Here is a 26,878-nt window from a genome sequence, read left to right as displayed (position 1 = left end):
CTCTGTGCTGGGCTGTGTGAAACTTTTAGCGAAAACGTTTAAACGTGACTTCCGACTCTCGGGGGGAGTTGAACCTGAAACCTGACACTGAGCACTATTCGTGTGTTGTTACCTTCCCCTCCCCCCCCCCCCCCCCCCCTTAAGTGAAATATTTATTACAGCGATATGTCTCTATCTAAGTCCTCACGGTGGCGGAGGGGGGCAGTGCAGGCACCTTGCGGTGGACAAGGTGTGAACTCTTTTAGCATTTCCCATATCTGCTGAGCTCTGCCCATTTAGGGGCCCAAAATTGTGGCTCAACGCAACATAAATCAATTATTTTTGTGTGCCGGGATGCCGCTCCGCTTAACGGGCTGCATTCATAATCGATTCTCGGCCACAAGTCCAGTCCCACTCACCCACTCTCCCACATCGATTGCGTTCACATGGCAGCCTGCACTCGTAAATTACATGAACTGAACCCTTTCCACGGTTTGGCTATTAGAACTGACCTTTGGCTGAACTTCTTGCATGCTCTGAGCCTTCTTGGGACAAACACGTTTTCGAAAACTCTAAGGTAAGCGTAATTTGCCCAAAATAGCAATAGCATTAGACAGCCATACGAAATTAAACGCGTTGAGACATTTTACATACGTATAGTGTTATTTATTTGAATTATTTAATTATTTCCAAATTTAAATATATTAAGTTATTTTTTGTATAAAGTGGCGCCGCCACATCGGCGGGAGCTAAAACTAAAAATGCCACAGGTGTCGCTGCTGTGAGATGTATCAAGTAGAATGTAGCCGTAGACTGTACGTAAATACATACTACAATTACATTACATGTAACATCGATATATCGATAGAACGACCATCGATGGTCGCTCTGGCATGATTTCGCGGCGGTAGCTAAACGCCTGTTGAAAGTTACTAGAAAACCTATTCCTTCTGAATTAAATACGAATTTTGGAATGGATCCAAATCCAAGATTCCCATAAAAAGACCACGAATCTTGCTACTGTGCCTATATTTCTATCTGGTGTGCAGTTTATTTTCAACGAGCCGTTACATCCTTGAAGATATCCTCATGTCCAGGAGAATTATTCTGGCAGCTTGGAGAATAATAATAGTAAATAATAATAATAGGATATAAATAATATTTTTTTGTAACTGGGAGGAATTATATTTAGGTGCTCTCAGTTTTCTTGTGATTTCCTTTTAGTGTTCGTGATACTCGATGTTTTAAATAAAGTATGTATTTATGTATGTAAGTACACATGTACGTATGATCAATTTATTGAAAATGAGTACTGAAGATTTCCTAAAATTCTGATTCTGATACATCCAGGTTCACTGACCTCAAATGTATGTACATACTTCTGTATAGAAAGATTATACAGGTATCGTATGCAAAACAATATTAAATCAAATCACACACAGAGTCGTCTTATGGTCTAAGGTTTTGTATTGATATGCCATACCGAATTTTACAATAATGAATCATAATTGTTGCTGCAAGAGAAGTGCTGAGAGAGTACAGTGGGCAGCGTTTGACGTTGCATTGGCAAATCCTTATCAGTCAGTGTATGCCTTTTGGGCGCCCTAGCAACGCGCTCCATAGAAACGACACACAGCCAACAGCAACGCCACACAAAGGACCAAAAGCCGCCCGCCACCTACTGGTGGCTAGAAAATTCCTTCGCTCAGTTTGTTGTTCACACTACGCGGGCGAAGTTGTACGGAAAATGGCTCAAACGGCACGCATATCCACCGCCCACGCGTACGGAACGCGGCCGTCGCACGACTACCATGCCACCGCCATATCGCTGAAACATCGCTCCAAGTCGGCTAATCCACCGCAATTACGTCCACTTAGTGGCATCCACGGGGCGGCGGTGCGACCCCGTTATGTGCCGCCCTTTTCCATACAGTCGCAGCAGAAAAATACCGTTGTCATCAACGGGCCAATACACGAAACCACAGCGACAACGGCAAGTGCGAGGGGGCGGGCTCCAAATCCGAAATGTGCGTAGTGTCTAGAGTCTAGACTCCACACCATCCATTTACTTACATATTGTTTGTTTCCCTAATGACACCTGATTGTCGTGTAGGCCTAAAAAAGCAGCAAAAATCCATTTCCACGCTCAACCTACGAATGGGCGGCTTCAATGCTGGCCCCCCAGGTACCGACTCTGGGCGGGGCACTCTGTTTCGAATGTACTTCGATCGCGGTGACTTGCCCATCAAAATGGAGTACCTCTGCGGTGGCGATAAGATTGGATGGACGGTGAGTGTTACGGGACACTGAAGCTGGGATACACGGGGGTACCCAACCCAGAACTCAGTGACCTAGCCGATATTTTAGTTTCGCCTTAAATCCGTACACCTGCGTGTCCAATTATTTCAAGTGTAAGCTAAAGCTGCAGCTAAGAACACCAGCGTGCAAATAATATGCCATTGTCTATTTCCGGAGTCAGTAGAACAGTCGCACAGCTGACGGGCCGGTAAGGAGAAGGAGAAGCAGAAGGAGGCGAACGATTCCGGCCGGATTCAGATTGCTGACATTCAAAACGTCGCGCCGTCCAAGTGTCAATCAGTCAGACCGGCAGAAAATACTAGAATATAATAGGTGTAGGTGTAGGTGAGGTGTAGGTGCAGGTGTATTTTAGGCGGAGGATCCACATTTGATGTGTGTGTGTGTGTGTGTGACCCGTTCTTGTTGTTTCAATGTCACAGGCCTTGGGTGTCTTTTGGTTAGAGATATAACATGGATTCGCTTTTAAGTGGTGCGTTTGTTTATCCAGGCCAAACTGCCTCCGTGACGGCTCCTGTGCACATGAGTGATGTGTGACTGGCATTGCTACATACGAGTATATATCATTTGCGTCATTTGGGTTGAAGGTCAGGCCCATAAGAGTTCACGCAGTTGTGATGGAAATTGACAGCTAAAAAGATAAATGTGCAGTCCTATGATTACCGATACTGGTACCGATCGTCACTGTTCTGATCAGTAGAATAACATGAGGTCCCGAGTCCCTACACGTTGATAAAACAAAATTATACTATACGTAAAGGTTAGACAGGGTGTACATTTTGCTATTTATTATAAAAAATTTCCATTAGCAAAGTAAACAAAGATACGGCATCTTAATAGAAATCAGAACTGAAACGTTATAGAACGTAACAAGCCTAGCGTGCACATTTTCACTTGCCAGGGAACTGGCGAACTTCGAACTTTGGTGTGAAGCCTTTTCCACCTTCAGACTCTGAATCAATTCAAATCGAAATACTGCTCTGGTTTTTGCCCCCCAGTTGGACATCGACAAGCTGGACTACAGTCTCTATCTACCGCTCTTTTTCGATGGACTGGCCGAGACGAAGCATCCGTACAAGACCTATGCCCGCCAGGGAGTGACGGATCTGCTGCTTGCGGGCGGAGAGAAAATACACACCGTAATACCGCAATTAATATTGCCTCTGAAGAGTGAGTACCTGGGGGCGAGGCGAGGGGTGAGGGCAAACTAGATTTGCCTGGCACGCAAATGCCTCGAACTTTTTTCGTTTAATTTGCACCTTAGTCGTTCCCCGAACTTTCGCCTGGCTTCGTTCCATCCCACCGCCATTTCAGACGCATTGAGCACACGGAATTTGGAGGTAATGTGTACGACACTGAAGATAATACAACAACTGGTGATGTCCTCGGACCAGGTGGGTCCGGCCCTGGTGCCCTTCTACAGACAATTGCTGCCAATGTTTAACGCTTTCAAAGTGAAAAACTGTAAGTGCCCCTGACTGGATATCCATTTACCGAAATACCGAATTTCCCCTGCAGTAAACTGTGGCGACGAGATCGACTATGCCCAGAAGAACAACCTCAACCTTGGCGATCTGATCGATGAGACGCTCCAGGTGCTGGAGCTCCATGGCGGCGAGGATGCCTTCATAAATATCAAGTACATGGTGCCGACCTACGAGTCGTGCTATTTAAATTGAGTGTGCACCGCCCTTATGCCTTGCTCTTTTTGCATCATAAGTATTTATTGTAATTTATATATTACAGCATCAAAGTAGATGTGATTAATTAAATTCAATTTTGTTACCAAGGATTACCTTTTTTTGGGGTTAATTTTTCATGCGCAGGTTAAGGGGGATATATAAGTAGTGTGTATATATAGTTGAGTTCATATATATATATGATTGTGTCGGCCTATACCTAGAAAGGGTATAGGCAGCGACACGGCAGAACAGCTTCCTTATAAGCAAAGCTGCTGCGCCTGCGATAGGGTCTTATTTGGTGGGAGCGTACTCGTTCTTCTTGACGTTGTGCGGCGAGTAACGGTTGTAGAGGCCCCAAATAGAGTTCATTAGCTTGTCATTATACTTGACCGGAGAGTATTCCCGTTCTGGAAGCAGAGAACAGAGTGTAGAGAGAGGGAAAGAATTGCTGGGCAATACAAGTGACCTATTGGTCCCTGTACTCACGAGCTGTGTTGTTGTCAACTGCAGTCTTATCTGTCCCAGATCTCATGCGGGAGACGATCATCTCGCGCTCGTTGAATTGCTGGCGAATCTTGCAGGCGGCAAATGCACCCTGGGGCATGGTGGCCATCTTAGCAGCTGTTGGGATAGGATGCATTAAGAGATGGAGCTCTAGGAGTCCTGGGAGTTACTAACCGCTGAAGGATATGGTGCTGAGAACGGATAATATGTCGGACCTTCTCTGCAGGCTTAACTGATTCCAGCACTCTGTGAAATGCTGATTGAACTTGGTGGAATTTTCGGTCTGCTGGAGCAGCATTCAAAGACAAAAATCAAAGTCGGCGGCGAGTTGGGTAATCGGGAATACTTCGCTTTGTCGAAATATTTCCAAGAACTTCTTTGGTCGAATATAAATTTGCTTCAAACTAGAGCCAATTAAATTCAATTCAATATTAGCACAATTTGTCTTAGACCACAGGGCATTTAATGCCAAAACTGTCTGATTGGTTTTTCTCGATGATCAACGAAAATTTTTATTAGCTCCCGACGAAAGCACACGGCACAAGGTTCAGAACTGAACTGAGTTTGCCGCTTCGAATCCATTGCAATTTATAGACCGCGTGTTCAGAGCTTCTGAATCTGAATCGGAATCGGAATCGAGGCTCTTCTATGGCGATAAGCGAAATGTGGACCTGTTAGAGAGACGGGAGATCAGGTTGCCCTGATAGCACCGGCAAGCGATCGATCGCCATTTTGCTTTCGTCTAGTTATCAGCTGCCTTTGCTCTTGCTCTTGTTTTGGTTTTGTTTTTGGTTTTGTTTTTGTTTTGACTAGCTAGTCTTGAGGTGAGGTCTATTTGTTTCAGCTACCAGTGATTTTTCAAGGCGTCAGCGAATATGTGTGGCACAGAGAAAGAGGCCCTGTTTTGGCCAGATATTTCGATAATCGGATAACGATTTTGATGCGAATCTGGGCTTTACGAGTATATACATCTCCCCATCAAACCAAAGGATTAGAGAGCACATCTTCGTTGACCATGAAGATACGTTAATCTAAGGCTCTAAAGCTCAATAACGAGGCAGCTAAAACCGGTTTGAGTCACATTGAAATATATACTAGAATAGTAAACGTATAAGGTCTGGGACGTTTCTGATAATATTAAAAACTGACCTAAGTGCAGGTTGTTTATTTATATTTTCACTAGAATATTTATATTGTTGACAATAAGAATCCATAAATATATAATATAACCTCCTCACCTCGGTGCGTATGCACTTTTCATGAAGCATTTGTACTGCTACAACATTTTTTAAGGGTAAGCGGAAAGGCATTTTTCGTACCACCATGTTTCTAATATAATCAGTAAACAATGCTATACAATGTAGAGCAGTAAAACCAGTATATACATGAGTGGGAGGTTCGATCTCCATGACCCGCGATCACAAGAATACAATCAGAAATAAATCATTTAATTGTGTGACGCGAAATGTGTTTACTATAAAATTTAATCTTTACACAATGTTCCCAGCAAGTCAAGATGCAGATAGCTCAAGCAATACTCTGTAATGTGTGTTTCTAATTCATGCAATCATTTCAAACACGCTTGTTGGTATAATTTGACAAAAAATCAAAAAAGGAGGCCCGAAATAAAAATTTTTAATTGATTATGAGAGTGTCTGCAGCCACGAGCGTCTGCCTATGATCACGTAGAGTCAGTGAGTTTTACTGATTACAATTTTTTTGTTATAAATTCGGCTGGCGTGTGTTCTGATAATGAATATCCCGGTCATCTGTTATTCTTCGAGAGACCTTCCCAGCAAAGTTCAACGAGCCGTCAATGACTCTTGCAAAAATCTGACGTAACAATTTCAAGCAGAATAAATAACATATGCAGTAAGAAACATTTTTTAACTGAAGATTTGATTTAAATTCTAATGTTATCGACAACTGCTTCGCGCCATACTATTGCGAGCAGCTTACAATACTAGCTTGTAGTGTTGCTGTGCGTTTTCCGTTGTAGTGTATACCTTTTTCACATACTCTCACTTTCATGCTTTTATTTTTTGTTGACCGATTTTATTTAATCATTATTTAACCACAATCAAATAAGAAGTCATATCTAAAATTCTGTGTTCAGGGATGAGGGATATATTTATCTAGTAATAATGTTTAAATCGAGGAATATGAATTTTGATGGCGTACTGCCAATTTACCATGCAAATTTGTATACTCTTAATAGTATTTTCTAGTATTTTATAGAAATGTAGAAATGCCATTTAGAGCCATTTTCTAGTCCATAGCGGTTGTAAGTTCGTGATCAACAACCAATTCTGGATCGTTTGCCATTAAACCCTTAATTTTTTCAAAGTGTTGTCGGCCATACTTGTAAAAATGTGCACATTTCCATTGCATGTCTCGGTTTTTATATTTACATACAAATGTAGTTAACATGTAGCTATTATGTAGATATAGTATAGTTACCATGTAAAATAATTACTTTTGTCGAAATTGTTGTTGACCTCTTTTGTTCAAACTTTATTTTATAAACCATTCAATAAAGATCGGAACTTTAAATTAGCCTATCTAGTAGAAAATTGATTCACCAATCGTATTAAATTATGTGGGCATGGCTAAATGTTCTATATAGCTGAGAATATTCCACGGAATATCAAAAACGAGGAATTTATAAAATATAACTTGAATTTGTCAGTATATTTACGGTATATTTTCAAAATGAGACGGTATGTTTCGGTGCTGTTCTGAGGGTCATACTGTAGAAATACTGGTTTTCGCCGCGCTCCCATGGTATTTTTTCAATTTCATCAATCTATCAATTTAATTTTCAATGTTATATAGAAATCCAATAAAAGCAAGTATTTCGAATAGGCCAATCATGTATAGAATTGATTCATCAATCGTACAAAATTGAGTGGGCGTGGCTAAATGTTCCATATAGATAGTATTATTCAACGGAACATAGAATATGAGGAATTGGTCGTTTTTTGAATCGAATTTGAGTTCGCCGCAGTTCGCCGCAGGTCGCCGCAGTTCGCTTTAGCAGCAATGAGTCTCGTTCCATACACAAACATGTTGCTAATTCCATGCACACATACCCTGGGGGAAATGGATGTTATAGAATTCTGAATATGTTTGTCATCCCAGGCAAAAACAATTAATTTTAAATATATTTTAATATAATTCAATATTATTTAATATTGTTTTCATTATTTCAACGATATTTTAAAGCTTATTGTCTTCTTGTAGGGACCATGAATAGGTATCAGGATCGAGATATATATACAAAACACTCATCATATACATGAATATGTCTAAGAAATGTCAATTTGAGAAAAGGTCTTTATTAGTTACGTTTTATCTTCATATCAATATATATACTTTCATATAAAATTAACAAAATAGGGTATAGAAAGGCCTATATACGGCTTACACGCAATATAGCGACTCTTTTTTTGTTGAACTTTTTCGTTTAAACCTTTTTTTACAATAAATACAATAAAAGCAAGGATTAAAAACTAACCAATCTTGTAGAAAATTGATTCATTAATGGAATAAAACTATGTGGGCATTGCTGAGAAATTTAGTTAGTCAGCATTATTCAATGGAATATTAAAATTGAGCAATATGAACGAATTTCCTTTTTCGTTTGTCTTGATTGACCTATTTCGCTACTTGCTTTTTGTTTGACTTATTTCGCTAAAACCTCTTTTTACGCAAAATGCAATAAAAGCAAGTATTAAGAATACAACAGTCAATTAGAAAATTGATTCATCAATGGGCTAAAATTATGTGGGCACGGCTAAATGTTCTATATAGCTAGTAATATTCAACGGAATATCAAAAACGAGGAATATGAATAATAGAACTTGAATTCGTCAGTATACGGTAGATTTTTTAAATGAGATGGTATATTTTGAAATCTTTCTGTGGGACGATATATTTTAACGATAAGTCCGCGGTCACACTGCTGTCGATAGTGGGCACCATCGATAGTAGACGATAGGTTTTCGAAAACATCGACAGTGCAATCGATAGTTCTCCAACTCTAGTTCAAAAAACATCGCTGACATTTAATATTAATTTAATTTTCAATGTTATATAGAAATCCAATAAAAGCAAGTATTTCGAATAGGCCAATCATGTATAGAATTGATTCATCAATCGTACAAAATTGAGTGGGCATGGCTAAATGTTCCATATAGATAGTATTATTCAACGGAACAAAGAATTGGTCGTTTTTTGAATCGAATTTGAGTTCGCCGCAGTTCGCCGCAGTTCGCCGCAGTTCGCCGCAGTTCGCCGCAGTTTCGCTTTAGCAACAATGAGTCTCGTTCCATACACAATGTTGCACATTCCATACACACTGTTGCGGCAACATTTACTTGAAAACCGTATTTTAGTCAAAATAAATTACGTAAAGGTTATTAAAAGAAGCAATCTTGTAGAAAATGCATTTATCTATGGGATAAAGCTAAGTGGGCATCTATAGCTTGAAATATAGGCAATACCCGATTCGCCGCAGTTTTGCTATTGCAACAATGAGTCTCATTCCAAACACAAACATGTTGCTAATTCCATGCACACATACCCTGGGGAAAATGGATGTTATAGAATTGTGAATATGTTTGTCTTCCAAGGCTCAGTAGGTATCAGGATCGACATAAATATATACAAGATACTAATAATGTACTTGAATATGTCTAAAGAATATCAATTTGAGAAAAGGTCTTAATAAATTACGTTTGATCTTCATATAAAATTAACAAAATAGGGTGTACAAAGGCCTATACACGCATCATGTCTTAAAATACCAGCAACATTGCGACTGAATTTTTGTTGAACTATTTTGTTTAAACCTTGTTTTAGTCAAAATACAATAAAAGCAAGGACTTAAAACTAACCAATTGTGTAGAAAATTGATTCATCAATGGGCTAAAATTATGTGGGCACGGCCAAATGTTCTATATAGCTAGTAATATTCAACGGAATATCAAAAACGAGGAATATGTAAAGCAGAGCTTGGTTGATATCGATAGGGGTGAGCGGTCACACTGCTAACAACAACAACTAATTTTAACAACACTGAGAGGTTGATATCGATAGGGGTGAGCGGTCACACTGCTAACAACAACAACTCATTTTAACAACTGAGAGGTTGATATCGATAGGGGTGAGCGGTCACACTGCTAACAACAACAACTAATTTTAACAACTGAGAGGTTGATATCGATAGGGGTGAGCGGTCACACTGCTAACAACAACAACTAATTTTAACAACAACAACAACACTGTCGAAATTGAGAAAAAGAAAATCACGGGAAATTGTTAATTAAAAAAAGCATAACCTACATCGGCCAAGGCAAGCACATACGATGACGTGGAAGAAGCAGCTAGGAACACTCGCATTGCCCTACTACTGGGTGAATATATTGATGGCCCTCTCGTATTTGCTGGCGAAGAAGACAAAGTTTATATGCACCCGCATCTTCAACGTTGGCGAAGAGGACGATGTCTGCGATCTGGACAGCCGCGAGGCAGAGATACTGTTCTTCTTACTTATCGTCGTAATGATACGGTCGCGCAAAACCGGCAGCGTCACCATGATTAACTATCTGTCGTCGTCGTTCCTCTACACAAAGGTGGCCAATGCCATACTCTGGGGCTACGCGGACTTTCGCTTTGGCCTGGGCTTCCTTCTGATGTGCGTGCTGGTTGGCATGGTTCTGCCGGAGCCGTCGTATCGAGGACCCGAGCACATCACCTACTTCCGCAATTCCCAGGTGTTCGAGGAGGAGCTGGTGAGGGACAAGCGCACCAGTTGGTTGATTTGCTTCTATACCGTTTGGAATCCGAGCTGTGTCAACTTCGCCCCCGTGTTTGCAGAACTCTCCCACGAGTACAACGCTGAGTATTTGAGATTTGGAAAGATTGACATTGGCCGTTTTCCGGATGTGGCCCAAAAGTATCGCATTTCGGACAGCAGCTTCTCCCGCCAGTTGCCCACAGTTGTGTTGTTCCAGCAGGGAAAAGAAGTGGATCGTCGCCCCTGCGTGGATAACAAGGGCAAGCTGCAAAAGTTCTTCTTCTCCAGCGACAATGTACGTGCCACATTTGGACTGAACCAGCTATACAAGCAGGCTATGGAGCGGTTGCCGGAATCTGCCAAGAAGACGACGTCTCCTTTGGAGTCTAAGAAGTCGCAGTAATCACTGCTACCCGCCATCAATCTCATTTCTACGTGCACGTGCTAAAATTTTTTTTATTATCTAGTTTTTAGTTCATTTTTATTTATTGGGTGCCCGCCACCGTTTTCAATTTGTGATCGTCGCACAACACGACGTCGCTGCCATCGCCTCGAGGACACGTACAATTACACTAATAATTGAAACTACTTGTCACTGAATCGTGTACTAGCATACGTTGCCATTTTATGAATAACATTTATGTAGTTGATGCATATGCATTTTTAATTTGTAGCTAATCAAATGTATTCAAATTGTGAAATGAGTAAACGGAGTATGTTTAATTTCTGTTCTTTCATTGTCTGCTATTTTAGCCAATTAACTTAAGTGACCATTTCCCGTTGTCAGTTTCCCAACGCCGAAGTCTACATCTGGAAGGGATTTGAGCTACTAGAGGAATAGTTTAGGGTTATTTTTTGGATAGATAAAGTAAAATTTCTTATAATGAATGTTTGGCAAAAATTAAATCATTAAAATCAAATAGTAGTAAATGCTCAAAAAACCCCTGCAATTTTATTAAGTACGGTTCAAGAAACATTTTTGATGTAGCATTTTTAGTGAAATTATTTAATATTATTTAAATATACATTTTCTATAAGATTTGTGCATTTTTGGTTGAAAGTTATCGATATACAAATGTATATTGGTGTGGAGCTACGCTAAAAGCCGAAGGTTCGTGCCTTTGCTAAAAATCGTTGCATTCAATTGTCGGTTAATTATATTTAAAATAAAATAGTTGGGCAGAACCAAAAAGAACCACCATGCCAAAAAATATTTAAAGTCAATAAAAACACATTTCCATATAATTTTTTAAAGATAATATTTTTAAAATTTATTAAATGTTAACTTATTCAAACAATTGATAGATAATTGCATGTGAAACTCTTTGAAAACGTTACGCCAGAATGGAAATGCATATATGCATGTTATGGTAAGGAAAGTAGTGATGTTTGCTAAGCTTTGTCAAACTGAAGTTATTGTGAAGTGCCAATTATTTGGGTAAACATCAGGCGAAAGCCTATCTGCTCTTGTTTATAAAATATACAATGGAAGGGGTTGGTGTGCCCGTTATTGCTGCGTGTATGTAAAACGAAAATGTATAACAATGGAAATGGCACAACAAAAATGTTTCCTGCGTGTTGCCACCATTGGGTGGTAGATGGCGGCGGCGGCCCCACCCACAGTCAGGCGAGTAACCGGGCCAGACCCAGTACGTAATAAACGCAAATCCCCTTTATCCATTCAATATGCATACTCGTACACCCACAGATGAACGACTATAAATGCATAAATACAGGCGACTGCACACACCCACGTCACATCCAAAAGGAGGATGGAGCCAAGGGACAAAATGGCAGATGGGAGCATCGCTTTTGCGGTTAATATTTGTATTTTTGCTTTATTTTCATTGGAACGGCAGGGAAACGGCCATTCCATTGTGCTCTTGTGTATTGTGTTTGGTAAATAATATACATAATTGTCTCCCACTTGCATGTGCGTGAGCGGTTATTTACGCAAATGTTCGATTTCAATAAGACGTGCTGTGGAAGACAAGCGTTTCCAACCGCAGGACTTTCGGACAATTATAGAGGCTTATGTCCCTGTGTTTAATCAGTGCTTCCTCATACCAACTGTCACTGTCGGAAGCCCCCTGCTCCAATAGTGACTAACAAATGTTGTCAACAGCTTCTCACGGCGAAAATCCAATAAGCTGTGGCTGCACAACGCCAACAGAACGCATTGTCGTCGATATTTTCACTGTAATTCTCGTCATTGGTACAGCCAAACACTGTTGGTCACATTCAATTGATTTTAAGTGATTTTTCCGACGATACCCTACTCTCTTTTTCATTGAGGAGTAGGTATTCGCAGAATATCATGAAAATGTTCCTGAAAAGTCAGATGTGAATTATAAGCATACGTTGTAGTTGGCTTAGGAGCAATTCAATCTATTGTAAGAGTGTGCTCTGCGTCTTAAGGGCGTTCTCCACAAAAGGGTATTCGAGCTTCGACTTTCCATTGGCCATACGATCTCACTCGTTTCGTTTCGATTCGTTTTGAGGACGGGACGTATTTTTATTGCGTTTTTATGTCAACACCAGCTGCTGGCGTCTTAATATCGTTTGGTCGACACTCCGAAGTGGATTTTGTGTATTTCTGTCAATTGCTGACAATTAAATTAAAATTCCAGTCAATGCCAGCCGCCGTTGGAGTGGCAAGCCACGGGAAATTGCCGCAGCTAAGGACGAAAAGCAGTCCAGGAACAGGTGCTTCATTCCTCGATTCACACAATGCCACCAATAAACCATACACAGCCCATAGTAGCTAATCTCAGTAAAAGATTTAAAAGTGTAAATATTATAAACCATCCGAAAGTAATAAAAAAAAAAGTAAACGAAAAAAGATGTCCTCTCCGTGACAATGCATTATGCAGCATTGCCGTGACCAGGATTCGAACCTGGGTTACCACGGCCACAACGTGGGGTCCTAACCACTAGACGATCACGGCTACGAAGACACTTGAAAGTAGCGCTGCAAATAGCGCACAAGAGCTACATAAGTAGAGCGGCGGCCCCACTTACTTGCAGTTCTTGCTCTCCGAAATGTTTATGGAGCAACGACTCCTCTCAAAACACCAATCACAAGAGCAGTAGCAACCAGTGAAAGTCTAACGAAACCCCACCGACCGACCACCAAGACGGACAAACCCAGAGACCGACCCAGCAACAGCCGATAAACGAGATTTTGGATCATAAATTAATTTCAGTTTGCAATGGGTCCGGAAAGTACAGTAGGTGGGTAGGTGGGGTGGGGTGGGGTAGGAATGGGAGGGACCGGTGCTTGGCTTAGCATTTAAAATCGCTTTGCTCTCAGCAGTGTTTCGCTGCTGTTATATGTATTATTGTTGCTGATGCGGCTGTCAGTGGTTTTTCGGAGAACAGAATCCAATCGAAATCAGTGCCGGAAAGGCCGACAGACAGAGGACTGTGTTTCCGAAACAAAAAAGTTCTAAAAATAGCCATGAATAAATTTGAAAACATCCGACACTAAAAGAGTACATTTATTTGATTTTTCTCTACATTTTTTTTTTGTATTGTTAAATAGTATTGAAACTAGTATAAAACACTAATACCCAAATAAGTAGAAATGTATGTACTCTATGTATCTCTGATCCATATTCAATCTACCTTAGGCAGGCTCAACTGTATTATTTATACATAATCCCTAGGGACACACATAGGTGCAAATTTTCATAATTAACGCATCCATAGCTCCATCTATCTCGACAAAATTTGCATTACGCATACAAATTTGCCGTCCCTGAAAAAAAAAAATATTTTTTTAAAACAAAAACAAGTTCTAGGTGAATTAATGGCTGTTTAATGAGCTGCGTGGATGATCTTTCCCTCTGGGTTATTTGTATAATTGACTTTTCCAGAATAATAATGAGAGGTGTTGTGCATTTTACACATTATGTGTATATACACGCATCCTATAAAACTAAAATTATTAGATTCGAAAGCGACGCTTATCTAAAATTGCTACCCCTAGGAGATAAGAACATCAGTAAACGCTTACAGGCCAAATCTTATCATCTACAAAATATGAATTACTATGCTATATGGTTATTATCTCCTTATGTTCGACTGATAATCATGAATAGGATTTTTAAATAACCGCTTCAAGTGCAATTAATACTTTTTAAACTCCCCGCAAATACCTATTCTATTTTCCATCAAAAAGTAAGCTTGCATGCAGCACGTATCCCTATCCATATCCATGAACTTTCCCTTATTCGACATCCCCATTCAGAAGTTTCGATTGGCAATAACCGAATCCCTCCAACCAAAACTCGAACAATCCAGTTTCATAGAATTTAGCATTTAACGATTTTGCAATTACCCATAAGCACAATATTATTTCAATGGCACTTTTGTTTTTATTTTGAAAGCTATTTGTGAACGCGAGTTTTCCCCATGAAAGGGTGGGATAAATGAATGAAGGCTGGTCTCGTCGTTTTACCGAAAAGTATTTACATGGAACCAGAAAACCAGAACCTCACAAAGACAGAATACACACGGATTTTTCGCGCGAATTTTTTATGAACTGCTTTTTCAAATGTGAAAAAGCAGAGCTGACCACTGACCACTTTTTATTAAATATGAGTGGGAAAGCACTCGCGCTCCAATAAGTGTGCAAAGGGTCGGATGTTTGGGCTCTGGACCGTCCCGTCTGTGCTTACAACTACATTCGTGAAGAGTGGCACATAATTTTACACTCCCTCCCTGCAGCCATGTCGCCCATATGGTGGTTTTACACGTGTATGTCCTTGCAATCTATACAAGCATCGATATGACACAAAAACCTGTCATTAAACTGTGTGACAGTCAACAATCACTGATGAACTTTGAAGTCTTACCATATGTATCATAACTTTCATGCATATTAAGATCTAAAATGCAGTCAGATAGCAAGTGCATGGACACGTTTTTGCTATCTCTGCTGCTGCACCATTAGCTATAAATATGGTTTGGTGCACGGCAGAACGAATAGTCGGGAACAAAATGCTGAAGGATACGGAGCAGGCTGTTGACAGTATCCTGTCGCCGTACAGCTTCGACATCCCTCACGCGTTCGTTTACAATGAGAGCAACTATGCGGAGCAGCTGTTTTGTGGGCCCTACATGGAGATGGCAATACACTTTGCCGAGGTGAATCGCTATCGACTGCTGCTGGACGAGATAGAGGGCTTGCCCAAGAAGTCTGTGGTGGAGCAGGACATTGTCAATGGGCAATACAACTTTTCGCTGCACGGGGTTCTTATTAGACCCATGGAGGAAGAGGAATTTGCCGAGGAAACGCAGTACAGCTATCCGCTGGAGATGATGATGAGCTGTGTGATGGTGCCGCTGGACCCGGAGCTGCCCAAGTGGATGTACGTGATCTGGCCCCTGGGAAAATACATCTGGTCCACCCTGTTTCTTGCCATATTCTATGTGGCTTTTCTGCTCAGATATCTGCACTGGCGCGAATCGGCGAATGCGACCCGCTCCTTTACCAGGAACATGCTTCAGGCCATGGCCATCCTGATGTTCAGCCCCAACATGAACATGAATCTAAGGTTGAGCCAGGCTTCATTGCGCGTGAATTTGTTCTACACGCTGCTGTTCGTCCTCGGCTTCATTCTCAACAATTATCACTCCAGCCACATGACAGCCTACGATATGAAGCCGGTGTTCACTCGTCCAATTGATACCTGGTCGGATCTGATTTTCTCACGGCTGCCCATCATTCTACCGGAGTCGTTGCTGGAGGAACTGCGCTCGCTCCCTGTTGTAGACACATCCTCGCTGGAGCCTCAGCTTGATTCGCGCAGCTGACAGGACTACCAAACCCTGCTGGCGAGTCCCTCACGGTCCTATGCCTATGTGGTAACCCAGGATACCTGGAAGTTCTTCAACCGCCAACAGCGCGTCCTCATCCAGCCCTATTTCCGCTTGTCCAGTGTGTGCTTCGGCGGCCTCTTCAATGCGATTCCCATGCGAAGGAACGCGAGCTTCGCTTTGGCGCTGGATCGTTTCATTCTATACAGCTGGCAGGCTGGTCTCTGGAACTACTGGGAGGATGTGGCCTTTCGCTACGCCGTGCGGGGCGGCTATGCCCAAATCTTTCTGGACACATACCCTGTGGAGCCGCTGGATCTGCAGTTCTTTACCACAGCCTGGTTGGTGCTAGTTGTGGGCTTCCCCGTGAGCTTTTTGGCCTGGTGCATTGAGATATGTGTGCATCGGCGGAAGGCGAGGCGGGTCCAGTACGATCGCTTTGAATGCTACGGTTGACCATTTACTTATCAATTATATTGATCAAATAGAAATTAATCTTTTTTTGTCACAACAAGAGGCCAAGGTCTTAAACAGAGACATGAAATACTCACGGGGTCTGGTGATATGCAAGGCATGACTGTCTCACTGCTCGAATGCGATTAGAATGCTTATTATTTTCTTGTTTTACACGGTTTTAATTGCTGCCATGGGAGCCATGACCCAAGTACTCCCATTGGAGTTTCTAATTGAGTCTGAGGCTAACCTGCGTAACAAATCGAACCGCGTACCATTCAATTACCCCGTGGAGCCTCATTGGTCAAGTCATGTGGTCATCGGCTCTGATAAGAGTCGCTCTCCTGGCACTGGTCGCTGCTCAGTCCACACATGGCTGGAACCTGCGGTACATGTACAACCTATTGAGTCCCTTTGCTCGCTTGGCTGTATTCCAGGAAATTGTGTGGTTTGTAAGTCAGAAGCAGAGCGTGGACGAGATTGATCAGTTCATTCGCCTCATCGATGAGGCATTCGGGGCGTCCGCCACCCAGACAGTGGTAAACAACAACACGGAGATGCGAATGAATCGATCGCCGGCAAAAAGGAACCATATAAGCTTCGTGTTCACCACGGGCGTGGATGATCCCATAATGGAGGTGTTCAGAAAGGTGCTGCTGGGTCGCCACTTCTACTTCTCGATGATTATGACGTTGGACAAGGTGGGTAAGGACATGAAGCCGGTTTACGATCTCCTGCGCTTTGCTTACGACCAGCAGTTCTTCAATTCGATGATCTACTTCGAGTCCGAGGACGGAATCAATCAGCTCTACGGTGTTGCGAAGTTTCCATCCATGCAGTTCATCAATCGCACTGATTTCATGAAATTCTTTGCCGAAGTCGCAAAGAAGATTCAGAACGCCCGCTCGGATGTGGGGGGGTATCGTTTCCCAACACCATTGCGCCAGGACTTGCCGCATCTGTTCGAGTCCCGCGGCCACTACGATGGCAGCACCTACCGGATAATAGATACCTTTGTCCAGTTCATCAATGGGAGCTTTGGGGAGCTGTTCCTGCCACCCGACGCCCTCGGCGGGAATGTGATCAACATGAAACAGGCCCTACAGCTGGTCCGGGATCGCCAGGTGGAATTCTCCGCTCATGCCTATGCCCTGTTCATGGCGGACGACGAAGTGGAAAAAACCTACCCTCTGCATGTGGTGCAGTGGTGCCTGATGGTGCCTTTATACAACAGTGTTTCCACGTATCTCTACCCCCTACAGCCCTTCGATTGGACGGTTTGGTTCTTTGTCATAGGTTCATTCTTTGCTTTGCTCTTCCTTGAGCTGTTCTGGCTCAAGAGGTTCGGGCACACCACCGGTGTCCATACCGTAGTACTAAGCTCGTTCTGCTACATTATCAATGTGCCCACTGAAGGGCAGCTTCAGCGGCCGAGCCTGCTGCGTTTCCTGCTCCTCTTCACGGTGTTCTTCCATGGATTCTTCCTTTCGGCCAACTACACGTCCACTTTGGGCAGCATTCTTACCGTGAATCTATTCCACGCCCAGATCAACTCCATGGACGACATAGTGCGGGCCCAGTTGCCAGTCATGATCATTGACTACGAGATGGAGTTTCTGCTGGAGATTAACCAGGAGCTGCCTGAGGAGTTTCGCAAGCTGTTGCGGCCGGTGGACGCTGGCATCTTCGCGCAGCATCAAACGCGGTTCAACAGCTCCTTTGCCTACTTCATCACGGAGGATAGCTGGCAGTTCCTCGACGAGCAGCAAAGCCACCTGAAGCAGCGCCGCTTCAAGCTGAGCAACATCTGCTTTGGCTCCTATCACCTGGCCTTTCCCATGCAAATGGACTCGTCTCTGTGGCGGGACATAGAGTACTTCACCTTCCGCATCCACTCCTCGGGGCTGCTCAACTTCTACGCCCGGAGCAGCTTTGAGGCTGCCCTGCACGCAGGCCTCGTGGAGCGCATCCCGGACACCCAGGAGTACACCGCTGCTGGAATGCAGCATTTGGCCATTGCCTTCATTTATCTCCTGGTGATGAGCGCAATAGCTGCTGCTGTGTTCACCATGGAACTGCTCAATTGCTCAATATTTCAAAACAATTAAAATGAATTCTGCTAGTGCTTCTATTTTATTTATTAAGCGTCACACTCAATACACCCTCAGCCTCTCATAAACCTTCTCAGAAACGATCTTGGCTTAGGGGTAAACCTAACACGTCGCCTGAAGGTCACGTATTCGTACCATTTCATCTCCACAGCAAAGACGAGTCCGGACAGCACCAGGCCCAGGCACCAAGTTCGCAGAATGGTCGAGAGGAAGCTCAGGCTCAAGGCGATCGGTTCCTCATCGAAAATGTGAACTTTGATAAAATTCAGGTGCACTGCTTCCCAAAATGCCTCGCGCTGCCAGTGGTCCATGAGACCCGCCTGCTGGGCCACCATAATGAACTCCTTCATCGGCGAGCGCAGGTGGGAGTCGCGGTGCATGGGGTAGACATGGTAGTAGGGACCCTCGCAGATGTCCGTGAGGCGGAAGATGGGCTTCCGCAAGTGCAGCTGCTGCATGTCCAGGAACTGCCAGCGATCGCTGGTCACCGTGTAGCCGAAGCTCGTGTTGAAAGGCTCCCTGTGGGTGTCTAAGGCCTGCTTATCCACTACGTCAACCTGCTGCAAGAAGCTGGGCGGATACTGCTGGGGCGATTTGGCGATGCGATCGTGCTCGACACCCATCATCAGGATCCTCAGATTCGCCTCGACTATGTCCTGAACAGTGCCTATTTGCCTTTGCGGCGGAGCTGTGGTGAAGTAGCTGGTCATCCTCGAGATGTACATGTTGGACGTGACTATTCCCATGATGGCGAGCAGAAGATACAAGTATCGCATCCGCAGCGTCGGGGTCTTGATGATGTAGGTCGGCGCCATGTAGGTCAGGGTGCAGATGGACTGGAGGAGAGCGGCACTGAAGTCGCGCGGCCGCAGGGGCGAGCACCACCAGATGGCCAGGGCTATATAGAAGACGAACAGAATTATCGAAAGCCAAACGTTGTCCTGAAGAGCCTCTCGCATGTACTGTTCCGTTGGGGACTGATTGAGGAAAGGCACCATGAGGCAGCAGTCGTTGATGCCAATGGGGTAGCTGTAGCTGACCACGTACCTTCCTAGCATTTCGGTGAATGAGTGTATTAGCGTCTCGTATACGCCCTGAGCCACCAGATCTAGGAGATTCGTTAGGTTCAGATAGTTCGTGGACACGTTTGTGCTGGTGTCCAGTATCGTGGCGTTCACAAACTCGAGGAATCCCAGAAACAAGTTGCCGCTTGTACCGTGAACAAAGTTATTCTCGTAGCTATTGGTGGGACGGTCGGACTTGAAGGCACGTGGGAGGTCGTAGAGGATGGGGGTCCTGACCACATAGCCCTTCATATTCTTGCTATGTTTCTTGAAAAAGTCTTCGGCTCGCCACGAGTCTGTCTTGTTTACCACTGACGGTGTGGGGTAGGGATCCAGCAAGAACACATTATTCTTGATGGTAATCAGCACTGTGTTGATAAACTGCTTGCTCCACATCCAGTCGTAGAGACCTTTGACCTCGTTTGAGAACAGTGTAAAGGCGTCGAAGCTCTCCTCGAAGTCACGGGTTTCCATTTTGGGATACAGTATGAAGATGGTCTTGAGCCAGCGTACTCCCCGCAGGCTTTGCGCTGCCAGTTCCATAATGGGATCGTCCCGTTCCGTTGTATAGACCATGACCAGTGAGGGAGTGCTGATAAACTGCACCATCGGTATGACTGCATTGTGTTCACGGGTTATGATCAAATTCGGTGCTAGGGGAAAGGTCGTCCAGAAGTCGTAAAAGAAGTCCTGGGAGTTCTTGTTCTTGAGATCCAGTCTCTCCGAAATGTAGAAAATAAAGTTCTTGAAGTGGTACAATTGGGTGATCTCGAACAGCAGCTCCAAGACGAATGTGTTGTTGAGCAACTGCACGTTGTCGCCTTCAGTCCCATTGTTTGGTACCAGGGTTCCAATAGTGACCCGCTCCTTGAGTATGAGCTCCGATGCCTGGTTGTCCATATTCGTTGAACGAATGCCAGCGGGCGACTGACAAGTTGAAGGACGCAACGCCCTTTAGGTGTGGGCCCACTCAGGCGTGGCGCCCGATGCACTAAACGGCTCACATTCATCAACAAGACACAATTGGAGTTTCTGTTGGACTACCGTGAATGTCAGTAATGGCTACCAAACTATACAGGAGCGGCACGGGGCGATTATGAGTTATAACTTGTATCTTTTCCAGCAAAACAGGTAAATAGTCGTTTCTGTATTCGATAGGAAATGTAAATCTATGCCTCATTTCCGGTCCCGCGTATACTGGCTTCGCTCCTGGCTTTAAATCAGCCCTATCATCTCTTTGTACATATATATTAACTCATAGAACCCCAAAGCAGTTTTATCTCAAGTGCAAATCGGGCATATTTGCCATTTAGCGGTTTATGCCACAAGGGCTATATAATTGGACAAATCGGTTTGAGTCAGGCGATTGGGAAACCTGTGACAGCGGCACGGCGTTTTGTTCTGCCCAAATGCATGTAGGCCAGAACACCCAAATCGAGGTCGACACGACTGAAATCGGCATAGCTGCAGCTTAAATTTCACCTGTCTATAAAACTTTCTCGTCGCTGCAGGACACTGAATGAAATGGAATGCACGCTATGCTAACTCAAATTCTATAGAGTACATGCCCATAGGCTTACAACTTAATTCAACTTTGCTATTCCGATAAATACATATGTGTATAATGGTATCTGTATCTGTTTTTACCTTCTTTTTTTTCTGTAAGCCACTTATATGCAAGCAAGCCGACACGCACTAGCAGGAGCGGCCTTTGTGCAGGACTCTACAAATAAATGGTTTCTTTTTGCCTGAATCGCTGCAAAACGATGCTGACCCGCTGCCTTGTTGCAATGCTCATTAATTTTAATTGCCGCAAAACTCCATAATTGACGCAAATGCCACTAGCCAGCAGCTTTCGCACGAAAGCTTATCGAGCCTTGTCTTGGCTTTTAAGGCCACACATGCCTGCCTGGCTAATGCAATTAGGTACGCAAACACGAAGCACCCACCCACCCACACTAGCACTCGCTTTGAACACATACACAGACACACAGGAACAAAGATACAAAGTCATCGCCAATGCTTGCGGCTTAAAATATTTATGATTGATGCAGCCAAAGGTTCATCCTCTTAGTCGTCCTTTATGCCTTATTGACAGCATCATTTTCGCTCCTTTGTTTGCCGAATGATTTGTCAAAATATAATTTAAGGCTTTCGTAATGCCGCCGTTGTTTCGCATTGACATTGTGCCGCATGGAATTCTCGTGAGGCTCTGAATGCGTGGGAACAGAACCAGTTGTCCGACACCTGGAGCTACACTTAGGTCGGAGCTCCGAAGAACAGAGTGAGTACAGGGCCCTGGTACTTCAAAACTCACGAGCCAAGCCGCATTGTGTTGCCTTACTTTTGATATATTTTTTTGCTTGTGAAATTCTTTTTTCCTTAATGTATTTGCCAGAAGCTTTCAAATACATTAGCCATATTGTTGAGCCTAACTCCTCTTATACCCTGTACGCCGCTTGGATGAGGTTAATACAAGTTTAATCTTTGATGAGATTTAGTTTTTATACAAATATTTTCCGTAATAAATCAAGAATAATAATAGTTATACGATAAAAATCAAGAATGACAATTATAATAATAGTTATACGATACAAATCAAGAATAACAATTATAATAATAGTTATTCGATAAAAATCAAGAATAACAATTATAATAATAGTTATACGATAAAAATCAAGAATAACAATTATAATAATAGTTATTCGATAAAAATCAAGAATAACAATTATAATAATAGTTATTCGATAAAAATCAAGACTAACAATTATAATAATAGTTATTCAATAAAAATCAAGAATAACAATTATAATAATAGTTATACGATAAAAATCAAGAATAACAATTATAATAATAGTTATACGATAAAAATTAAGAATAACAATTATAATAATAGTTATTCGATAAAAATCAAGAATAACAATTATAATAATAGTTATTCAATAAAAATCAAGAATAACAATTATAATAATAGTTATTCTATAAAAATCAAGAATAACAATTATAATAATAGTTATTCGATAAAAATCAAGAATAACAGTTATAATAATAGTTATTCACAAAAAATCAAGAATAACAATTATAATAATAGTTATACGATAAAAATCAAGAATAACAATTATAATAATAGTTATTCAATAAAAATCAAGAATAACAATTATAATAATAGTTATACGATAAAAATCCAGAATAACAATTATAATAATAGTTATTCGATAAAAATCAAGAATAACAATTATAATAAAAGTTATTCGATAAAAATCAAGAATAACAATTATAATAATAGTTATTCGATAAAAATCAAGAATAACAATTATAATAATAGTTATTCGATAAAAATCAAGAATAACAATTATAATAAAAGTTATTCGATAAAAATCAAGAATAACAATTATAATAATAGTTATACGATAAAAATCAAGAATAGCAATTATAATAATAGTTATTCAATAAAAATCAAGAATAACAATTATAATAATAGTTATACGATAAAAATTAAGAATAACAATTATAATAAAAGTTATTCAATAAAAATCAAGAATAACAATTATAATAATAGTTATACGATAAAAATCAAGAATAACAATTATAATAATAGTTATTCGATAAAAATCAAGAATAATAATAGTTATTCGATAAAAATCAGGAATAACAATTATAATAATAGTTATTCAATAAAAATCAAGAATAACAATTATAATAATAGTTATTCAATAAAAATCAAGAATAACAATTATAATAATAGTCATACGATAAAAGTCAAGAATAACAATTATAATAATAGTTATTCAATAAAAATCAAGAATAACAATTATAATAATAGTTATACTATAAAAATCAAGAATAACAATTATAATAATAGTTATTCAATAAAAACCAAGAATAATAATTAGACAATAAAAATCAATGCAGGCGTCCCACAAGGCAGCGTTCTTGGACCAACGTTATATACCATATATACAGCCGATATGCCTTCCTCAAGGGTAATAACTGGATTGGACGAGTGCGATATGTTGATAGCAACCTACGCGGATGACACTGCAGTGCTGACCAGAAGTCCAAGCATAAATCTAGCTACGGAAGCTCTGCAACAATATGTGAACAGCTTTGAGGTCTGGGCTCAGAAATGGAACATAGGCAATGTTACTTTTGCTACAAGGACACTTTCTTGCGGAGGCATTAATATGCTGGGCTCCACACTTACGCACAAGTGCTCGTACAAATACCTAGGTGTTGTACTCGACAGGACACTGAATTTCAAAACCCATACTACCATGGTTCGACAGTCGGTGATGGCGAAAGCGGGAAAGATGGCTGTCACTGTACAGCAAAGTCACGATATACAAGTCCATCCTCAGCCCCATATGGAAATACGCACTTCAAGTTTACTGTATCGCGGCAAAAACCAACTTAAATAAAATTAGAGTTGCTCAGTCAAAAATTCTACGACGAATATGCAATGCTCCATGGTACATACGAAACAGCGACATCGAGAGGGACCTAAAGGTTCCCAAAGTGGGCGATGTTATACAATTACATGCAGCAAGGTACTTGCAACGACTTGGTGGTCACCCTAATGCGCTAGCCAGACGTCTAATTAACCCGCCAAGGAAAAGAAGACTCAAAAGGTGTCATCCACTGCATCTCCCTACTAGATCCCGCCTATAACATCTCATTAACTTTTTGTAAATAATGTAAATAATGTATGTACCTACTCCATATATGTAGCATTAAGTTTATGTATGTATCTCCTGTGATCAATTGTTTTTCCCCTTAAATGTAAAACTAGATTAAGTTGCCACGAAAGGTAGCAGTAAACTTGTTTACAATAAAATACAAATTTTCCACATGAAAAAAAAAAAAAAAAGAATTCAATATTAAGCTATAAATCACCAATGCTTTTGTATCCGCTTTCGGGCAATTAGTTTTTAGTCTATTTCCCGAAATTCAATTATCATTCAATGCAAATAAAGACCAATTAATTGATAAAGAATTCATATATGAATCTCTCGTGACAGTTGCGTTCTGATGCCAGTCAAGTCGACACAATCTGAAATTAAGTTATAAATATTTTGCCACCCGCCAGCGCTCTCTGACTTTCGGACTGGGTCTGTTTCGTGTTTTCGTTGTCTGTATCTCATTTCAGCTGGAATATTTTTCAAGGATTTTTATGTACATGTAAGGATATCTACTTGTGCATGAGAGTGGGGGATGGGATGTGTTTTTGCCATTTCTAAGCGGAAGCGAAATACGCGAGAGTAGTGGAAAGCCCTCGAGTTGTTTCCCTGCCGTTGCTCATGTCAAGCGCCAGCTGCTGTCGTGGCCCATGCCCACGCCAACGCCCACGTCCACGTCCACGCCCATGCCCCATCCGACGATGGGGCTGCACTTTCGACACTTAGTACTGCCCCCATGGTTGGTTACTTCCCGAGGGCCGTGCCCCGTGCCAGGTCCCAAATCTGCCCACCACCGCCCTTCGGCCAGCAGGTGTGTTTGACTGCCATTGCAGCATGTGTCGAAGCGTGTGCAGGTTGTGTCTGCATCTGTGTCTGTGTGCCGAGCAACTAACTGTTAAGCGAAATTACCGCAATCTCCGCACGTCGAACAGTTTTTAATGCTGAAAAATGTATTTTCTAATTTACCCTCCCCTCCTCACCCCACCCGTTACCCGTCTTGTTGTCCGTGCTGCCCTCCGTTCCTTTGTCCGTCCGCCCCTGCAGTTTTCGGCAGCGTCCACGGCCGAGAGAGCAGGTGCAGGCAATGGCAATGGGCCCTGGCCGGCCATGTTAATGAAAAGTAATTATTTTTGTGCTTAAACTCCCGTTTACTGATGGAGGAGCCAAGGAGCAGCTAGACCGCCAACTTTGGCCATGGGAATCACAGTTTCGTCGAAGGAGCTCAGAAGGAGCCAGCCCTATTCAGAAAATGTGATCTGCCACAGAGGAAAATGCAATTTGCACATTAATATCTCAGCTTTAGCTAATTTTCAATATTCAACTTACGAGCTGCCGGTGCGCCGAGAGCTTTCAGCTGGGCGGAGCTCCGAAAAAAGGCAATTTCCGTACTCTTCGATGCATACTTTAATGGGCTTCTGGAAAGGTGAAACGGTGAAAGGTGAAAGATAACGAGAAGGAAAGAAGAGCAAAGCAAAGCTGACTTACCAGCAAGGGAATACTTTGTGTTGCAAAAGTGGGAAAACTCATAGTAATATTCGGTGCAACGAATACCGTACCACAGGCACGTAAGTAATCACGTTACGTATACGTAATATTTCGAAAGTGCTCAATGCAGGAAGTAAACGCGAAAACTTCTATATTACGTTTAAAAATTATTTGTAGATAATTAAATTCTTTGCCATTCGTTGATGAAAGGATGTGACGCTTCAATATTTCTCGTACGCTTCTTGTTATGAAAGGATATGGCAGGTTTCCTCCCAGCTAACTTCGTTTCAGGTAGCATTCTCTCGGCAGTAGTTCATACTAGTGAGTTGTTTGACTCTCAATTAAGGGCGAACATGTTTATTAACTAAATTAAATGAAAAATAGTTAAGGCATTGCAGCGTCCATCCAAAGTTTACCCACTTAGACGGCAGCATGGCTTTTTGGCATCTGCTGGGGATTTCTTTTTCTCTGTATAATTTAGCCATTTTATGCAGCGAAAACCAGAGGAGACCAAGACACAAAAAAACCTCACTTTGCTTTCACGCCTTTTCGCTTGCTTTGGCCTTTTGCCTCATTATCTCTCCCCCTTATCTCTCTCTCTTTCTGTCTCTCGCTGGGCCAAGCAACAATTGCTGGCTCCGTGCACGGGCACGGTCCAGACGGGAGTCGTTTGCTGAATGAGTCAAACTGGATGAACTTTTTGGCTGGTCCTCCTGGCTGGGCACCAGCTACAGGGTGCGAGCAATAATAATGTTTGCAATTAAACTAATGAAGACATTCGCTGCCCGCTGATCAGTAACCAAAGTTTCGGAAAAGTCAATTAGAATCTCGCGGTCTGTTCAGAGTGCAAGTTGGAAAGACCACGTAATGCACAGATTTGTGCATTTTCCGAGCTTCTAGGATATTGTCTGTGCAATCTGTGTCTGGTAAGTGCCATACTTTGACACTGAACAATATTAATTAAGTATTTTTTGTTACGCTTGTT

The 26,878-nt window shown here is 42.0% G+C and overlaps 6 protein-coding genes and 1 non-coding gene across 7 annotated transcripts; 4 read left to right on the top strand and 3 right to left on the bottom strand.

Annotated features, from left to right (window-relative positions):
- Positions 1-1,711: 1,711 nt before the first annotated feature.
- On the top strand, positions 1,712-4,084 carry LOC108160867 (parkin coregulated gene protein homolog). Its single transcript, XM_017295128.2, has 5 exons — positions 1,712-2,006; positions 2,093-2,268; positions 3,294-3,465; positions 3,610-3,759; positions 3,814-4,084. Exons 1-5 carry the CDS (start codon positions 1,727-1,729, stop codon positions 3,972-3,974), a joined length of 939 nt encoding a protein of 312 aa, XP_017150617.1. The 5' UTR covers positions 1,712-1,726; the 3' UTR covers positions 3,975-4,084.
- Positions 4,085-4,100: 16 nt separating this feature from the next.
- On the bottom strand, positions 4,101-5,040 carry LOC108160868. Its single transcript, XM_017295130.2, has 3 exons — positions 4,656-5,040; positions 4,464-4,598; positions 4,101-4,384 (listed from the first exon to the last, which is right to left on the bottom strand). The coding sequence occupies exons 1-3, from the start codon at positions 4,777-4,779 to the stop codon at positions 4,269-4,271; spliced, it is 375 nt and encodes a 124-aa protein (XP_017150619.1). The 5' UTR covers positions 4,780-5,040; the 3' UTR covers positions 4,101-4,268.
- Positions 5,041-9,730: 4,690 nt separating this feature from the next.
- Positions 9,731-11,004, top strand: LOC108160621 (thioredoxin-related transmembrane protein 2 homolog). The gene has a single exon (XM_017294736.2). The coding sequence runs from the start codon at positions 9,851-9,853 to the stop codon at positions 10,682-10,684; it is 834 nt and encodes a 277-aa protein (XP_017150225.1). The 5' UTR covers positions 9,731-9,850; the 3' UTR covers positions 10,685-11,004.
- Positions 11,005-13,157: 2,153 nt separating this feature from the next.
- On the bottom strand, positions 13,158-13,229 carry Trnah-gug. Its single transcript has one exon. It is a non-coding gene; the product is annotated as a tRNA-His (tRNA).
- A 2,056-nt stretch (positions 13,230-15,285) lies between these two features.
- On the top strand, positions 15,286-16,560 carry LOC108158046. The gene is made up of 2 exons (XM_017290191.1): positions 15,286-16,053; positions 16,105-16,560. Exons 1-2 carry the CDS (start codon positions 15,286-15,288, stop codon positions 16,558-16,560), a joined length of 1,224 nt encoding a protein of 407 aa, XP_017145680.1.
- Positions 16,561-16,868: 308 nt separating this feature from the next.
- On the top strand, positions 16,869-18,665 carry LOC108158047. Its single transcript, XM_017290192.1, has one exon. It carries the CDS (start codon positions 16,869-16,871, stop codon positions 18,663-18,665), a length of 1,797 nt encoding a protein of 598 aa, XP_017145681.1.
- A 44-nt stretch (positions 18,666-18,709) lies between these two features.
- LOC108158245 lies at positions 18,710-21,331 on the bottom strand. The gene has a single exon (XM_017290479.2). The coding sequence runs from the start codon at positions 20,630-20,632 to the stop codon at positions 18,722-18,724; it is 1,911 nt and encodes a 636-aa protein (XP_017145968.1). The 5' UTR covers positions 20,633-21,331; the 3' UTR covers positions 18,710-18,721.
- Between the last annotated feature and the right edge of the window lie 5,547 nt (positions 21,332-26,878).

The sequence above is a fragment of the Drosophila miranda genome, chromosome 3, assembly GCF_003369915.1.
Source record: "Drosophila miranda strain MSH22 chromosome 3, D.miranda_PacBio2.1, whole genome shotgun sequence".
Classification (NCBI taxonomy): Eukaryota; Metazoa; Arthropoda; class Insecta; order Diptera; family Drosophilidae; genus Drosophila; species Drosophila miranda.
This window is presented reverse-complemented; position numbering and strand designations above follow the sequence as displayed.